At 39.3% G+C, this 18,499-nt stretch overlaps 1 protein-coding gene and 1 pseudogene across 7 annotated transcripts in view; one reads left to right on the forward strand and one right to left on the reverse strand.

Moving 5' to 3' along the window:
- The window catches only part of PHF8 (PHD finger protein 8), a 182,529-nt gene that overhangs the window by 55,593 nt on the left and 108,437 nt on the right, over positions 1 to 18,499 (forward strand). For all 7 annotated transcript variants that reach the window (XM_006162417.3, XM_006162416.3, XM_006162418.3 and 4 more), the window contains exons 5-8: positions 4,395 to 4,555; positions 5,433 to 5,574; positions 9,852 to 10,038; positions 14,750 to 14,912. In XM_006162417.3, the coding sequence (XP_006162479.1) occupies positions 4,395 to 4,555; positions 5,433 to 5,574; positions 9,852 to 10,038; positions 14,750 to 14,912 (653 nt within the window). The remainder of the gene's footprint in view (positions 1 to 4,394; positions 4,556 to 5,432; positions 5,575 to 9,851; positions 10,039 to 14,749; positions 14,913 to 18,499) is intronic.
- On the reverse strand, positions 15,925 to 16,676 carry LOC102484850 (39S ribosomal protein L47, mitochondrial pseudogene; annotated as a pseudogene).

An 18,499-nucleotide genomic window follows, 5' to 3' on the forward strand; every position in this document is an offset into this window, starting at 1 on the left:
TCTTAAAAAATTGTTTGTTTATTTAAAGGTGGTGAGTCTCCTCTACTCTAGACTCCTCAGGTCCCTTTTCCAAAGTCAATCAATTTCTTTTACATTCTTTCAGAAAGTTTTCACTTATGCAAGCATATATAGTCATGTGTTGCTTAATGATGGGGATACGTTCTGAGAAATGTATTGTTAGGCAATTTCATAATTTTTAAGATTTATTTATTTATTTAATTCCATTTGTTATTATTTTTTAAATTTGACCAGAGAGAGACAGAAAGAAAGAGGAAGAGAGAAATCAAGCTGCCAGGTCTAGGACTTAAACTGTGGTTGGCCAAATGGGACTCCAGTGCCTTTAAACACTATGCCACCTGCTGACCCCAGTAATTTCATCTTGTGAGCATGACAGAGTGTACTTATACAAACTTAACATGGTATAGCCTACTACACTCCTAGCCTCTGTGGTATAGCCTATTATAATCTTATGGGACTACTGTTGTAGTCCACTGTTGACTGAAACATCATGATGTGGCACATTACTATATTTTTTGTGTATCCTTGCCTTTTTACCCCCTTCTTTCTTTCTTCTCTCTTCTCCTTTTCTTCCTTTTGTATCACCAGAGGATGAGTGCACTCATCAGAAAGACAGAGAGAGAGAAAGCACCCCCAAAATGGGGGCATAGTCACACCATAGTCCCTTCTCCTCCATCTCTCCATCCTGTTGGGATTTGGGGCCTGCATGCATTCACTCAGCATGTTTTTCAAGACACTGGGGCTAGATTCAAATCACAGTTGGCCATTTGGGATCCAGCTCCATAGCCAATATGCTATGGAGTTGGCCATGTTTTTCTTTTATTGATACAAATGGAAAGACTATTTTTTATTAATTTTGCTTTTTAAAAATCTAGATTATTTATTTTGGAGATCAATCTGTAACAGCACATGCAGATGTTCTTTTTTTTCATGGATTACATTATATGGAAATGCATTTTATTTATTTAATTTGTCTGATGGTGTGTATGCTCATGAGAGAGAGAGAGATAACTCCCCAGGAGGAATGGTCACACTACAGTCTCTTTTCCTGCATTTCTTCCTTTGGGGATTTTGGACATGCATACATACATGCCTAGTGTGTGTCTCAAGCCGCTGGGTCCAGGACTTGAACCATGAAGTCTGCCCTATGGGATTCATCTGCCTTAACCCCTATGTCATTGGCTGGTCCAGAAATGCACTTTATTTAACCAGTCCTCTGTTGATGAACTTTTAAGTTGAATCTAGTGTTTTGTTAGAAAAAAAAAATGCTGCTGTGAAAATCTTTTATACTTAAGTTTTTGCATATGTGTTGAGTATACGTGTAGATTTACAGTCTGAAAGTGAATTATTAGGCCAAGGCGTATATGTTTTAAAAATATTTATAAATGTTGCCAACTGTTGACCCCTGTTAGCAATTTTTTTACCCTTCAGATAGATAAAAAATGAAATCTTGGGGCCAGCAGGTGGTGTGGTGGTTAAAGGCGGTAAATTCCCACATGACTAACCATAGTTTGAGTCCTGGACCTGGTGGCTTGCTTTCTCACTTCCCCTTTCTTTCTCTCTCTGTCTCTGTTTGGTCAAAGTAATAATAATAACTATAATAATAATAACAATAAGTGGGATTAAATAAACACATAATTAAAAAAAATGAAATATTGGGGCCAGTAGGTGGTATAATGGTTATTTCCCCTGGACTCCCACATAATAGACCACAATTTGAGTCCTGGACCTGGCTGCTTAAAACTCAAACCAGGTGATCAGCAGATGGTGTAAAGGTTATGTTGCTGGACTCCCACATAATTGACCATGGTTTAAGTCCAGAACTGGTGGCTTAAACCTCATGCTGGGTGTGAGCACGTGCATGCCTAAGATCCTGAGAGGAGAATGGAGGAGAAGGAATTGTGGTATGGCCATTCCCCTGGGCAGTGATTTCTCACTTTCTGTCTCTTCGTCTGTCTCTCAGGCGAGGGCATGCATCCTATTGCAAAAATCTCTCTCTTAAACCAAATACACAAACAAAAAAAAAAAAACAAAAAAAAACTCCTGCCAGGAAATATTTGTGTATGCCCAAAATCCCAAGAGGGGAATGAATGGAGGAGAAAGGATTGTGGCATGACCATCTCCCTTGAGAGATGATTTCTCACTTTCTCTCTGTCACTCTCTGTCTCTCCTGTGAGTGCACACATCCTGTAGCAAAAATCTCTCTTAAAAAATGAACTCTTGTTTTCACTTCTATTTGTTTAATTGTGAAGGAGGTAAGTAGATTTTTATGCATTTATGAGACATTTTTATTTCTCTATTAACAAGCTTGCTTGTGTTGACAATTTTTTTCTTGATTTCTTCTAAAGTTTATTTCCTCCATGAGAGAGAGAGCGAGAGAAAGGCAGAGAGACAGGTACTCCCAACAGGGTCTTCATACTGCAGTTCATCCCTAGTCTCAACCAGCGTGGATCACAGACATGTGTATGTGCTTGGTGTGCTGAGGGAGAGCCTGGGACTTGAACCCAGGACTTTACTTTCATTTTTTTAAGTTAATTTCTTTTTTAAAAAATTTTAAAAAACAATGATTTATTTAAAAATTTTTTTTTATATATTCAATCACATTATTTAGCTGAACCCAGTACTTTTCTTATGTGTTACAACTGCACTACCACCTGCCCAGTGTTGCCTATTTTTCTGTTATGTTATTATTTCTTACTGATTTATAATTTTACAGAAAATTTTAATTTTTGTATAATTAAATTTATTACTATTTTTTAGAGAGATTTTTGCATTAGGGCACATGCACACTCATCAGAGAGACAGAGAGACAGGAAGAGAAATTACACCCAGGGAGGATGCCCATGCTACAATCCCTTCTCCTCCAGTCTCTTCTTGGGATCTTGGGCACACACACATATGCACGCCTGGCATGAGTGTTAAGTTGCTAGGTCCAGGACTCGAACCACTGTTGACTATATGGGAGTCCAGTGATGTAACCATTATGCCATCTGCTGGTCCTAATTTATTACTATTTTAAATGACTGGTTATACCACGATCACTTTTCCTCCATTTCTCTTTCCTGTTAGGATTTTGGGCATACATGTACATGTGCCTTGTGTGTTTTTTAAACCACCAGGACTGGGATTTTTTTTTTTTTTATGCTATAGGGCGTGTGACCTTGCCAGACAGACAGAAAGCGAGAAATCACCCCCCAGGGGGGATGGCCACGCCACAATCCTTTCTCCTCCATTCTCCTCTTGGGATCTTGGGCATGCACGCACACACGCCCTGTGTGAGTTTAAGCCACTGGATCCAGGACGCAAACCGCGGTCGACCACATGGGAGTCCAGTGACATAGCCATTACGCTAACTGCTGGTCCCCAGGGCTGGGATTTGAACTGCAGTCCACCACGTGGGATCTGGCTCCCTTAACCATTAGGCCACAGCAACAGGCCATGTTTTACAATTTAATCTTTGGGCCATCTAAAAATACATAAAGTCTGAGGTAGATATGAGCTTAATACATTTGTCTCAACTTACCAAATAATCTTATCTTTTTTTCAGCATGAGTTTTTAAAAACTCCTATTTTCTAGTCAACTAAGTATGTGTATTGAGAAAGTGGTTGTAAAAAATGCAATTTTAAAGTTTACTTATTCATTTATTTCACAAGAGAGAAAGAGACAAGCAACCCTAACAGGGCTTTCATGCAGCAGTCGACTCTTGGCCTCAGCCAGCCAAGGCTATGCACATGTATGAATGCCCAGTATGTATTATGAAATCTTGAAATGTGAACCTGGAACCTTCTCATGTGGTTCAGAATCATGGAGCATTGTGTTATTATAGCCTGACCTGTTTTGTTTTGTTTTGTTTTGTTTAATCAGTATTTTTTTTTTTAAGTTTTTGCTATAGCGTGCCTTCTCCTCCCTTTTCTTTTGGGGATTTTGGGCATGCATACATGTGTACCTGACATGTTTTCCAAGCCCTGGGTCTGAGACTGGAACAGCACAGTTGGCTATGTGGGATCTAGCCCCCTTAACTTCCATGCCACCTACTGACCCCTGTCAATGTTTTAAATTGGGTGATGTTACTCTGGGCTAGAACAAATCACCCAAAGTTGTCAGACATCTACTTCTTGGGCAGACTGTTGACTGATATCTTTCTTTGCCATCTAGATGAATTCTCTATTGACCATATATTCCCCACTTCTGCCAGTGACTTGGCCTCTTGCCTTGTACAGGCCATCTCTATCCTGGCACATGAGGTTTAGGTCATTAGTTACCAGCCCACAGGTCCCCTCAGGAAGACCCCACCCTTGAGTGAATGGCATCATCCAGTAAGGCCTTTAGTGGGCAGGCCTTGTTGGGCTTATGCTTTCTCTACTATGGTCCACAGCTCAGATGAAGTGATTCTGAAGCCCACTGGAAATCAGCTGACTGTGGAATTCCTAGAAGAGAACAGCTTCAGTGTGCCCATCCTTGTCTTGAAAAAGGATGGATTGGGGATGACACTGCCTTCGCCATCATTCACTGTGAGAGATGTGGAACACTATGTTGGTAAGACACCACAGACCCTCTTAACTGTCACATTGTTCACTCCTGTTAAGACCTATGTCCCTTTCCCTCCAATTTACCTTGTATTTTCTTTCTAACCATCTTGGGAATCTGAGGTGAGGTACCTTGCCAGAAGTCACTTTTTAGTAAAGATAGAGCCAAATCCTGAACTCCTTTCTTCTCTTAACAGACCACACTGGGCCCTGTTTTTTTTTTTTTCTTTTTTGTAAACTGGAGAATTCTAGGAATAATAGTATTTCTGTCCTGTGTTGAGAGAAGAAAGGCCTTGACTCTTGTGGTTATTTGTCAGTTGTTGTGTAGGCATGCGTTTTTGGGGAAACAAAAAGAAGTAGTGAGGAAGCAGGGCCTAGGTAGGTAAACTGTGTTATGTTTCAGTCTGTGTGCCAAGTAGTTCCATAGCCCTAGTAGGCCTGGGCATAGCACACAGATCTAAATAAATTGTGATAAATTCCCCAGCCCTTGAATATACATGCATATATATATACAGTGTCTGAATATTGAAGCTTCTTTTTTATTTTTATTTTTTTAGGTTTTTGTCTTAGGGCATCTGCACTCACTGGAGAGACAGTGAGAAATCACACCCCAGGGGGGATGGCCTTGCTGCAGTCCTTTCTTTTCTATTCTGTTCTCATGATTCTAGGCATGTACACACGTACCCGACATGATTTTCAAGCTGTCAGGTCTGGGACTCAATCCACAGTTGGTCATGTGGGAGTCCAGTGCTTTAATCATCATACCATCTGCTGGCCCCTGAATATAGAAGCTTTGAGTGAAAGACCATTCCAGGGAGTTAAGGGGATGAGACTATGTTTTCCAGTCTCTGAGACCACTTGGTGTAGAATACATCTCTTTATTGCAGGATCTGACAAAGAAATTGATGTGATTGATGTGACCCGCCAGGCTGACTGCAAGATGAAGCTCGGTGATTTTGTGAAATATTATTACAGTGGGAAGAGAGAGAAAGTCCTCAATGTCATCAGTTTGGAATTCTCTGATACCAGGTAGGCATGGCATGGGTAACAAAATGTCTGACAATACACTTGTAACTTGTGATGTACTGAGTACATATTCCTTTCCTTCTGATGATTTCTTCCTTTAGGATGGGGCGCTGGGTTATCATTTTTATGATAGCTACTCATAATAACCAAGTCACATTGCTTTACCATAGTTCCTGTGTAGGTTACATTGTAGCTATTTTTTATTAATTTTTGTCTCCTTCACTACCTAGGCACCTTTCTTTGACCTTTGTCTGGTATTTTGATTTTAATGCAGTCTCTGCCTTAACTGCTAGGATTAAGTCCTCTGTTCATGGAAATAGATTTAGTAAAATTACCTCTAAGTAGTTTCTGTAAGGATAAGCTTTCTTAGATTTAAAAAGAAAAAAAGTTACAGTCATGCATCACTTAATGAAGGGAATATATTCTGAGAAATGTGTTATAGGCAATTTCATCCTTATGTGAACATCATGGAGTGTGCTCACACAAACCAGAGTGATGTAGCCTACTATATACCTAGGCTTATGGTATAGCCTATTGTTTCTAGGCTACAAGCCTATACAGCATTTTACTGGACTGAATACTTTAGACAGCTGTAACAATGGTAAGTATGTATGTATATAAACATAGAAAAGGTATAGTAAAAATGTAGTATAAAAGGTGAAACATAGTACACCTGTATAGAGTACCTGCCATGAATGGAGCTTGCAGAATTGGAAATTTCTCTTCATGAATCCATGAGTGACTGATGAGTGAATGGGAAGGCCTAGGACGTTACTATACACTACTATATACCTTATAAACACTGTACACTTAGGCTATACTAAAAAATTCTTATATAAAAAATTATTCAGTAATAAACTAAGCTTTCTATAATTACTTTATAGACTTAATTTTTAAAAAGAATTATTTATTTTTATTTATCATTATTATTATTTTTAATATGCTACAGGGCATGTATGTTCGCCAGAGAGAGACAGAGAGAGAGAGAGAGAGACAGAAAAAGTGAAAAAGCAAGCCACCAAGTCTGAGACTCCACCACTCTACCTGCTGACACCTATAAACTTAATTTTTAAAAAAACTTTGACTTTTGTAATAACACTTAGATTAAGACAAAAACATTTTGTATACTTGCACAAAATATATTTTTCTTTTTTTAAGAGTTATTTTATTTAACTTTATTTACTAATTTATTTGGATTTTTTTTTCCCTATAGCGTGTGTGCACTCATCAGAGACACAGAGAGACAGAAAGCAAGAAATCACCTCCAACGGAGGATGGCCATGCTGCAGTCCCTTCTCCTTCTTTCTCCTCTTGGGATTTTGGACATGTACACACATACACCCGGCATGAGTTTCAAGGCACTAGGTCCAGGACTCGCACCACAGTTGGTCATGTGGGAATTCAGTGACATAACCATTACGGCACCTGCTGATCACCATAAAGTAGAAAATTATTCAACCTTAAAAACAAAATTTTTCCCCCTGGGGGGTGATTTCTCACTTTCTCTCTCTCTATCTCTGTCTGTCTGGACTTGAACCGCGGTCAACTATGTGGGAGTGCCGTGCCCTTAACCACCATGCCACCTGCTAGCCCTTATATTTTTCTTTATATCCTCATCCTATAGGCTCTTTTCTTAACTTTTTTTTTAATTGGAGGGCACATGCACTTATGATAAAAAGAAGAGGAGAAAGCACTCACCATAGGAAATAGTGACATCACAATCCTTTCTCCCCCATTTCTTCCTCCTTTCACATATGCACACATACCAGGTGTATTTCTCAAGTTGCCAGGTCCAGGACTCGAACCACACAGTCAGCCATGTGAGATCTGGCTGCTATAACCACCAGGTCATGGAGTTGGCCCCTAGAGGCTTTTTTCTATTCCTAATTTATTTTTTTCCATATGGTGCTTGTGCTTGCTGGAGAGAGACAGACAGAAGAGGGGGGAAATGAAAAATCACCCCCCAGGGAAAATGGCCATACTGCAGTCCTTCTCCATACTCCTCTTGGGATTTTAGGCATACACACACATGCGGTTGGTATGATTTTTAAGTTGCCAGGTCCAGGACTAAAACCATGGTTGGCCATGTGGGAGTACAGTGCCTTAACTACCTGCTGGCCCCCCATATTTCTAACATTTTTAGTTAATTTTTTTTTTGGAGAGATTTTTTTGCTATAGGGTGCGTGCGCTCGCCAGACAGACAGTGAGAGACAGAGAGACAGAAAGCGAGAAATCACCCCCCAGAGGTGATGGTCACGCCGCAATCCCTTCTCCTCCATTCTCCTCGGGATCTTGGGCATGCACGCACATGTGCCCAGCGTGAGTTCTAAGCCACCGGGCCCCGGACGTGAACCGCGGTCAACTACGTGGGAGTCCAGCGACATAGCCATTACACTAACTGCTGGTTCCCTATATTTCTAACATTTTAAAACATTTTTTACATTTTAAACTTTTTGTTAAGCACTAAGAGACATACACATTAGCTTAAGCCTAAACAGAGTCAGGATAATCAGTACCATTGTCTTCCAGTTTCACATCTTAGCCCACTAAAAGGACCATGATGAATAAAACAACACAAGGTTAGATCAAGTACAAGAGAAAATGATGCAATGAGGAGATGCAATAAATCTGAGATGTACAAGGCTATTGCTGGTATAATATGGCATACTGGTTTACTGGTTTAATTTTTAAAATAAATAGAAGGAGTACACTCTAAAATAATGACAAAAAGTATAGTAAATACATAAATCGAAAATATAGTCATTTATTATTATCAAGAAACCAGTAATGTAGTCATTATTATCAAGTGTTTGATAACATAGTATATGCTATACTTATGTGTCTGGCAGCACAGTAGGTTTGTTTAAACCAGGAACACCATGAACACGTAAGTATAATGCATTACACTGTGCTGTTATGATGGCTGTTACATCACTAGGTGATGGGAAATTTTAGCTCCATTATAATCTTACAGAACTGTAGTCATATATGTGGTTCATCATTGAGATACCATTAAGTGGTATATACCTCTATATAACACACTTTAAATGATTCTCTCTTGTCTTACGTATGCAATAGATATATGTGCTCTTCTTTATACTCAGAACTGTGGGAAATATCAAGAAATCATAACATATATATTTGCCCTTACAAAGCTTATTGCCTGCTTATTTTTATTTTTACTTTAATTTTGAAATAATTATAGATTCACAGGAAGTTGCAGAAAAGTGTACACAGAGTTCCTGTCTACTCCTTCAGCCAGTTTACCACAGTGGTAACATGGTTATAGTACAATATTAGGACCCTTGCTGTTGTTTTTAAGATCAAGGTTAAACAAGGATGTGTTAAAAACTGTGTTTATTGGGGCCAGCAGGTGATGTGGTTAAGGGTGCTGGGCTCCTATATGGCTGACCGCAGTTCAAGTCCTGGACCTGGCGACTTGCTTGCTCATTCTCTCTCTCTCTCTCTCTCCCCCTCCCTCCCTCTTTTGTTCTGTCCCTCTTTGATCAAATTTAAAAATAAATAAATAAATAAAGTTAAAATAATTATTTCAAAAAAAAAAAACTTTGTTTATGTTTTTATCTTGAAAGACTATTTGAGGTAACTTAGAGAGATGGCAAGAGGAAAGAAAATTGGAACAAGAGGAAAAATAAAGGCAGAGAAATAGGATGTTTTTAATGGGTCATCTGTAAATAAAATACATGTATTAAATGTCAGCATAGTTAGTGGAGATGGACTGCAGAGTTTTCACTGAATTTTCCAACGGACTAAACAAATAGGATAGTGCAATATTATAAGATTTGTTGTTTTGCATAGGAAAAAAACAATCAGATGTTTCAGAGAAATAATTCTTTACCTGGAACTAAGCTCTGAGAGGTTTCTCTAAGTTGTTTCTCCTAAAGACACAATAGGAAGGGGACAGTATAATAACGGTGATCCACCAAGTACCAGGTGAGTAGTCTGGGTCAGGGGAGTAATATGAGCATTTTGTGGAGGAAATGACCACCTTCAACAGGGGAAGGATGTGGAGCTGGGATTTGGGACTTTTTAGGCTGAGACCCACTTGCCTTCCAGGTTCTTTTGGGGTGATATTTCCACATAAGTACTCTATCAAGGTTGCTGATTAATTTTGCTGAAATAGGTGTCCCATGTGCCTTTGGGGATTGTGTGGAGAGAACCTGTTCTGTGTCTTAGCTGTCACTGAAATATAGGGTATTTTATTTGTTTCAACCTTCCATTCTCAATCAACTGACATCTTCTGTGCACCCCTTTCTTGCTAGACTTTCTAACCTTGTGGAGACACCCAAGATTGTTCGAAAGCTGTCCTGGGTCGAGAACTTGTGGCCAGAAGAGTGTGTCTTTGAGAGACCCAATGTGCAGAAGTACTGCCTCATGAGCGTGAGGGATAGCTATACAGACTTTCACATTGACTTTGGTGGCACCTCAGTCTGGTACCATGTACTCAAGGTAGGAACGGATATGACTTTTGAAGGCAGCCAAATCTTAGGCCTCCTTGTTTGTGTCAGGTAGCAGCACAAAACAGGCTGCTGAGACCTATGTGCCCCCCTCCCAGGTTCTGTTTGGGTGACATTTCCACGTAAGTACTCTATCAAGGTTGAGTACTTGATAAATGTGCCATATGTGATATTGATTTGATGCTGATGCTTAATCAAATATTTTTTTTTTTTAGTAATAGCAGATGCCTAAGGTTTTCCCAACCATTACCTTTTTTTTAAGTTTATTTATTTCATGAGAGTGAGGGAAAGGTGTAGAGGTGAGAATGAGGCTCACCCAACAGTGTCTTCATGCCACCATCTATCCCCAGCCTTTGCCACCCCAGGCATGTAGGCATGTGCCCAATATGTACAGAGAGACTCCAGGACACAAACCTGGGACCTTCCCATGTGGATTTGGTGTCATGGAATGTTGTGTTAACTGTCGTGCTTTGGTTATTGTCTCCTAACTGTTACCTTCTTAATTGGACCAATTCGTACTCCTACAACATGTATGGAAATGTCCATGTTTACTTCATAAATTCCTGGTATTATGAAAAACTTCTCCATCCCTGCAATTTTGTTGAGATTTTATTTATTTATTTATTTATTTATTTTTAAGGATCATACCATTGTTTTTATTATAGAGGATATAATTTAAATACAGATTGGATATGACTTATTTGAAGCACTTGGGATCAGAAATGTTCAGAGCATTTTGGATTTCATGTTTTTGGATATTGGAATATTTGTAAATATTCCATAACATAACAAGAAAACAAATGCACATAGCAAGATATCTTGGTGATGGGACTCAAGTTTAAATATAAGATGTATAAACTTGGTGTATATGTTTTGTATACATCTTATACTCATAGCCTGAGGGTAATTTTATACAATATATTGTACTGCAACTTTTTAAAGAAGGGTCTCACTGTTACTATCCTCCTGCCTCAGCCTCCCAGTTTGGACTACAAGTATACACCACCATGCTTTGTTTGTTTGTTTATTTTTGCTTGTTTTGCCAGAGGGTATGTATGCTTGCTAGGGAGATAGGGAGAGGAAGAAAGCATCCCCAGTGGGGCATGGTCATGCCATAATACCTTCTCCATTTCTCCATTCTGTTGGAATTTTGGACACTCATGTACATGCACCCAGCATGTTTTTCAGCTGCTGGGGCTTTAATTCTAACCATACAGTTAGCTATGTGGACTCAGCTTTCTGATCTCTAGGCAGGTCTGGCTCTTTTTTTTTAAAAAAAAAAAGACATGGTCTTGCTGTGTTGGCCAGGACAACCTTAGGCTCACAGACTTTCCAAATCACTGGGGTTACAGGTACATCATTTTTTTTTTTTAGAGGCTTTTGCTATAGGGTGTGTGCGCTCGCCAGACAGACAGAGAGAGACAGAGAGACAGAAAGCGAGAAATCACCCTGCAGGGGGGATGGCCACGCCGCAATCCCTTCTCCTCCATTCTCCTCTCGGGATCTTGGGCACGCACGCACACGCGCCCGGTGTGAGTTTAAGCCACCAGGTCCGGGACCCAAACCACGGTCGACCACGTTGGGAGTCCAGCGACATAGCCATTACGCCATCTGCTGGTCCCCAGGTACATCATTTTGATTATGACTCATCACTTGAGGTCAGGTGTGGAATTTTCCACTAATGGTTTTATGATGGTGCTGAGAAAGTTTCAGATTTTGGAGCATTTTGTATTGGGTTGTCAGGAAAGTCATGATGCATTTTTCATCGTAAACTTCCCGACAACCTAATATTTTGTATTTTTAGATTAGGGATACTTGTAGTCATTTAACTGTCACCATAGTCAATATAAAACATGTATGAAGTCTTCTTTTTTTAAGGTTTTTGCCGTAGGGCTCACCAGAGAGAGACATAGAGAGATGATGAGAAGGAAAGTGAGAAATCACCCCCTGCCTAGGGAAGATGACACAACTGCAATCCCTTCTCCAGTCTCCTCCCTAGGATTTTGGGCATGCACACACATATACCAGTGTGATTTTCAAGCTGCCAGGTCTAGTACTTGAACCACAGTTAATCATATAGAGGAGTCCAGCACCTTAACCACCATAGCACCTGCTGGTCCCTATATGCAGTCTTTTTAAAGTAAGGATTCCTATAGAAAATTTCATTTTTAGTGGTTGTTACAATTTTGTAAATAGTGTACTAATTGTCAGTGACTGTAAAAGATATTTGAGGTCTGGAAAACAAATTTCTTAAATATATATTTTTGCTATTTTTGTCTTAGGGTGCATGCACTCACTGAAGAGAAAGAGAGAAAAAGTGAGACATCTCCCTCAGCCCTGGGAGTTAATGGTCACATTGCAATCCCTTCTCTAGTCTCTTCTCAGGATTTTGGGCATGCACATATATTCATCCAACATGTTTCTCGAGCTGCCAAGTCTGGGACTCAAACCACAGAGATGGACATGCAGAATCCAGAGTCTTAACTACCATGGCATCTGCCGGCCCCTAATTTCTTGATTAATTTTTTAAGTTTTTTTTTTTTTTTTTTGCCACAGGGCATGTATACTCACTGTAGAGAGAAAGAAACAGAGACAAGGAGAGGGAAAGTGAAAAATCCCCCCCCCCCAGGCAGGGTGGCCAACCTTCTGGCCACTCTGCAGTCTCTTCTCTGTTTTCTTCTTGGGATTTTAGGCACCCACATACATATCTGGTGTGATTTTCAAGCCGCAGGTTCTGGGACTTGAATAATAGTTGACCATGTGGTAGTACAACACCTTAATCACCATGCCACTCGGCCCTATACTTTTATTTTTCACTATCGTTCATGCTGTTTAGTTTTCTTATAAAAAATGCCAAGGGGGAACCAGCAGTTAGCGTAATGGCTATGTCGCTGGACTCCCACGTAGTCGACCGCGGTTCGTGTCCCGGACCCGGTGGCTTAAAACTCACGCCGGGCGCGTGTGCGTGCGTGCCCAAGATCCCGAGAGGAGAATGGAGGAGAAGGGATTGCGGCGTGACCATGCCCCCTGGGGGGTGATTTCTCGCTTTCTGTCTCTATGTCTCTCACTGTCTGTCTGGCGAGTGCACGCGCCCTACAGTGAAAATCTCTCAAAAAAAAAATGCCAAGGAAAGAGCTGAAAACTTAGATTATGTCTGTTGTCTAAATGATCAACAAATCTTCAACTTGTATCCATTGAGTTATGAAGAAATTAGACATGTAAATAAAAGTGCTATTATGCAAATGTTAGACTTAAGTTTTATTCAAAAATTGCAAAAATAATGGGAAGAACTACTGTGTGCCCTTCACCTAGATTCTCTTTGGGTTGCCATTTTATTGTATTCTCTTTCTTTATAGTAAGCATAATAAAATGTCCTTTATTATATACATATCTATGTGTGCATATATATGTTTTCTTATGAGACATTTGAGAGTAGTTATAGACTGATGTTCCTTTATCTCTCTATAATTTATTGTGTAATTCTTAATAACAAAGGCATTCTCTTAATCACAGTATAGATATCAAAATCAGGAAATTAACACTGATAAAATACTAACTAATCTACAGATCTGATTCGGATTTTTCCAATTGTGCAATAGATATTTCTTATGTTGTTGGAATTTATTATTGTGAAATCAATCAAGGTGAGGTAATATATTTGTGCTAGTGGATTTTTTTTGCCAAATTATCTCTTATGATTATCTAAACAAAACACATGAACAAAGATTTTTTAATATATAAAGTAAATGTGGGAAAATGTAAAGAAATTGATAAAAAAAATTTTTTTTTAGAGAGGTTTTCACTATAGGGCGCGTGCGCTCACCAGACAGACCAAGAGACAGAGAGACAGAAAGCGAGAAATCACCCCCCAGGGGGGATGGTCATGCAGCAATCCCTTCTCCTCCATTCTTCTCTCGGGATCTTGGGCGCACCTGCGCCTTGTGTGGGTGTTTTTTTTTTTTTTTTTTTTTTTTTTTTTTGAGAGGTCTTTGCTATAGGGCGCGTGCGCTTGCCAGACAGACAGAGAGAGACATAGAGACAGAAAGCGAGAAATCACCCCCCGGGGGGATGGTCATGCCGCAATCCCTTCTCCTCCATTCTCCTCTTGGGATCTTGGGCACGCACGCACACGTGCCTGGCGTGAGTTTTAAGCCACCGGGTCTGGGACGTGAACTGCGGTCGACTATGTGGGAGTCCAGCGACATAGCCATTGCGCTAACTGCTGGTTCCCGATAAAAATATTTTTAAAAGGGAAAAAGTTATTAGCTTTGATGTCAGGTGTGAGCAGGAACACTCTGTAAATTACATTTAAAGGCTAATACAATTTTTGTTCTCATCACTAATGTGGCCTTAATCTCTTTTAGGATTGGAGTATTGCAAGCTGCAGAGGGCATTTTTTTCTTTTGATATTGCATCTAAAATAGGAATACCTGGTGTACATTTGTCCTAAGTTGAACGATTTTGTTTTAAATGTCTCTTCCAAATAGTCTTTGTCAAATTTATATAAAATTAATGGTACAAAGTGCATGAAGACCTTATGAAGTTTCCAAATCTTCTTAAAAATGATTCTTAGATGAGTTTGGGAAATAACTCTGGCATACTGCCATGATCTTGGAGCATGGGAAAAAATAGCCCTTTGAAGTATCTCTGAGGGACTTTTCTGGAATTTCTTGGTAGTTTTGACCTTTTTTTTAAAATTTCAGGGTGAGAAGATCTTTTACTTGATACGCCCAACAAATGCCAACCTGACTCTCTTTGAGTGCTGGAGCAGCTCCTCTCATCAGAATGAGATGTTCTTTGGGGACCAGGTGGACAAGTGCTACAAATGTTCTGTGAAGCAAGGACAGACACTCTTCATTCCTACAGGTCTTTCCTGGGTACCTCTGGGTGGGTTTGGGGAAGGTAAAAGGAAAAAGGAAGCTTGTGGTAACGTAGCCAACCCCTTTCTAACTGTATTAATCTGATAATGTGAGATATTTTTCTCGTATTAGCTGGAGACTCAAAATCATACTTTAAAAAAAATTCATGTGTTGGCCAGTAGGCAGTGTGTCACCTGGAGAGACTGCAGATGAGGGTGTCCAGGAGGAGACAGTCGGACTCTTTTGCATAGGATTTATGTCAACTTGCTAGACAGATAGAATACAGAACTCTTAGCTCTATGACTCTAGGGATAGTGACTATGAGGCTGGCATTTTAGACTGTAAATCAGAATGACTTGATTTGAGGGTCTTTTTTCCTTAATCAGTGGATGCTTGGGTCTCACCTCTAGATTATGAGTTCTTAGATCTCAGGTGGGGGAAAAATGTCCCTGGTTGTCTCAGTTTGGGGAAAGTTGACATCTTTAACTGATTGAGTCTTTCATGAACATAATGTGTCTTTCCATTTATTTAGATTTTCTTTGATTTATTTAATCTGAATTTGTGTTAAATTTCCTTAACACAAATGTTTGTTAGAATTCTCTAGTGAAATGACATGGACTTGAAAATTTCTTTTTTGAGAAGATTTTAATTAACATTCAATTTAAATAAAGTTAAATTTCCTGAAATTTTATAAGGCTATTCAAATTACCTCTTTCTCTTTGATGAGTTGTGGTCGTCTGTACTTTTTAAGGAATTGGTCTATTTTATTTAAATTGTCAAATTTATGTGTCTATGTAGAGTCATTCATACTATTTTCTTATTCTCCTTTGGATGTCTTCTAGGTCTCTAGTTACTGCCTTTGTTTCATTCCTGATATTATTTGTACCTTTCTCTCTTATTTGTGTCAACTAAGTTGGTTAGTTTTATTTCCCTTTATAAACCATTTAATGTATATTTACTTCTGTACATAGACTTTATTAGCAAGAAATACAAAATAGTAAATTAAATGTGCAGGCCTCTTAGATATGATTTGATTTCTGGGCTTCAAAAAGGTATGGAAACTTTTCCCAAAGAAGTTTTTCTTTCTTTTTCTGTAATTTTTTTTTTTTTTCTTCAATGTGGGCTTGTTTCTCAAGTCTCAGTCTAACAAAATGATACACAGAAGGCATTGCAAAGAATTGTTTCCTATTGTAGCTTTTATTTAGGTTCCAAGGTATAGGCCACTGCTTGAGTTTATGCCAGATAATTCTTCCAAAGATGTTTCTTATCCAGGCACCAGATCTAGCTTTCTTGACAAGTCTAAAGAAGCCTTAGTGAATGTTATCCTTCCTGGACAACTTTATTAATGCATACCTGGAATCTACTGCCTTTTCTAACTGCTCTGGATTTGTCATTTGCGACCTCTGTAGCTTGGTTTCCACTCTAGAATTATTTGGAGCATGTTTCTTTCCGTAATACATACCAAAGTTCATGTAAATCTTTATTACTATTGTTCCATAATTGCTGATAGATCCATGAAGCTCCTGATTTCACTTTTTCTTCCCCTCAGTTTTTTGGGTTATCAAAACTTCTCCAGTCCTTTTTTTAATGCTGTGGTATGAAATAATCTATACTGCTACAAAGATGTGAGATTTGGTATATACTGTGGCAACAAACTAACAGAAAACAAGTAATCTGTGCTAGCAGGAGCCTGAGGAGTTACTAAGGATCTGAAAGCCTTCAGCATAGCTGAGAATCTCCTACAAAGAATGACTCAGCTGGCAGCAGCCATTTTTTCCCCTAAGAGGTTGGTTAGTTTTGTAGATCTTTCCAAAGAACCACTTTTAATGAAAGGTCAGAATAGTGAGTGCATGTGTAAATACATACAACAGAGTGAGGACACCCTTGATAGGATCTGATCATGCTGGCATCCCTTTCTCCCGATCCTTTAGCTCCTCAGGATCTTGTGCACATGTGTATGCCCAGTGTGTTTAAGGTCTTCTGGGCCAGGAATCTGAACCTGCAATCAGCCATGTAGCTTCTAGCCACTGATTGTGCCACAGAAACCTAGCCCACTTTTTCTTTTGCAAAAGATACCTTATATTGGAACCAGCAAGTGGCGTAATGGTTATGTTGTTGGACTCCCATGGGCTTAAAACTCAATGCCTAGTGCATGTGCATGCATCTCCAAAATCCCAAAAGGAGAAGAGATGGGAAGGGATTGTAATGCGGGCATCCCCTCATGGGGGTGATTTCTCACTCTCTCTCTCTATCTCTCTGGAGAGTGCATGTGTCCTTTTACAAAAAAAAAAAAAAACCTCTCAAAAGTTTGTTTTATTATAATTAGTGTTATTTTACATTCAATCCTGTATTTCATTAGAACATACTAAATTAATTTTCCCAGCATGAATACTCCATATATTAGTCCAGTTGAAGATATTACCATATGCATTATCATCAACAGATAATTTTCTGCTTTTGTATTGCTTAAATGTTTTGCTTCTTTCTCCCCCCCCCTTAGTCCCTCACTCACACCCTCCCCTATTTCTCGCCCTTCTTCCACACTGTCTCCATTATCCACAGTTGCTCTCCATGCTTTTAGGCCTTCCAAGTTTCTGCCATACAGTGCAGACTTTCGGTATACATTTGAGTGGGGACATACAATGCTTCACTTTCATAGTCTGGCTGGCTTTGCTGTAGCAGTAAATCTTCCATATTTGTCCACTTTAGATTGTCAGCGTCTTGCTGTTTTTTTTTTTTTTTTAATGGCTGAGTAGTATTCCATAGTGCATATGTACCACACTTTTTCAATCATTCATCTGTTTTTGGACATTTGGGTTGGTTCCATGTCTTAGCAGTTGTGAATAATGCTGCAGTAAACATGGATGTTTAAAAGTTTTTCTGACTGAGTGTATTCTTATCATTTGGATAGATACCTAGGAGTAGAATTGCTGGATCATATGGTAGTTTATCTATAGGTCTTTGAGGAATCTCCTTATTGTTCTCCACAGTGACTGTACTAGTTTACATTCCCACCAACAGTGTAGGAGAGTTCCCTTTTCTCCATAGTATATCCATTACTTATTCTTTCTTTCTTTATTTTTTTAAAGAACTATTTTATTTATTTATTATTATTATTTCACATTAATTTTGCCAGAGAAAGACAGAGAGAGAGGGAAAGTGAGAAAGCAAGCTGCCAGGTCTGGGACTCGAACTGTGGTTGGCCATGTGGGAATTCCAGTGCCTTAACCACCATGCCACCCACTGGTCCCGATCATTCTTTATTTTTTTAATCTTAGCCATTCTGACTACAGTTAGGTGGTATCTCATTGTAGTTTTGATTTACATCTCCCTTATGATAAGGGCTGTTGAGCATTTTTTGTATACTTTTTGGCTATTTGCATATCCCTTCTAGAGAGTTGTCAATTCAGCTCATTTCCCTATCTTTTTTGTTTGTTTTTTTGAGAGGTTTTTGTGATAGGGCACGTGCAATCGCCAGAAAGAGAGAGACAGAGAGACAGAAAGTGAGAAATCACCTCCCAGGGGGGATGGCCACGCCGCAATCCCTTCTCCTCCATTCTCCTCTCGGGATCTTGGGCACATACGCACACGCGC

Source organism: Tupaia chinensis, unplaced genomic scaffold (genome assembly GCF_000334495.1).
Source record: "Tupaia chinensis unplaced genomic scaffold, TupChi_1.0 Scaffold139962_1, whole genome shotgun sequence".
In the NCBI taxonomy this organism is placed as follows: Eukaryota; Metazoa; Chordata; class Mammalia; order Scandentia; family Tupaiidae; genus Tupaia; species Tupaia belangeri.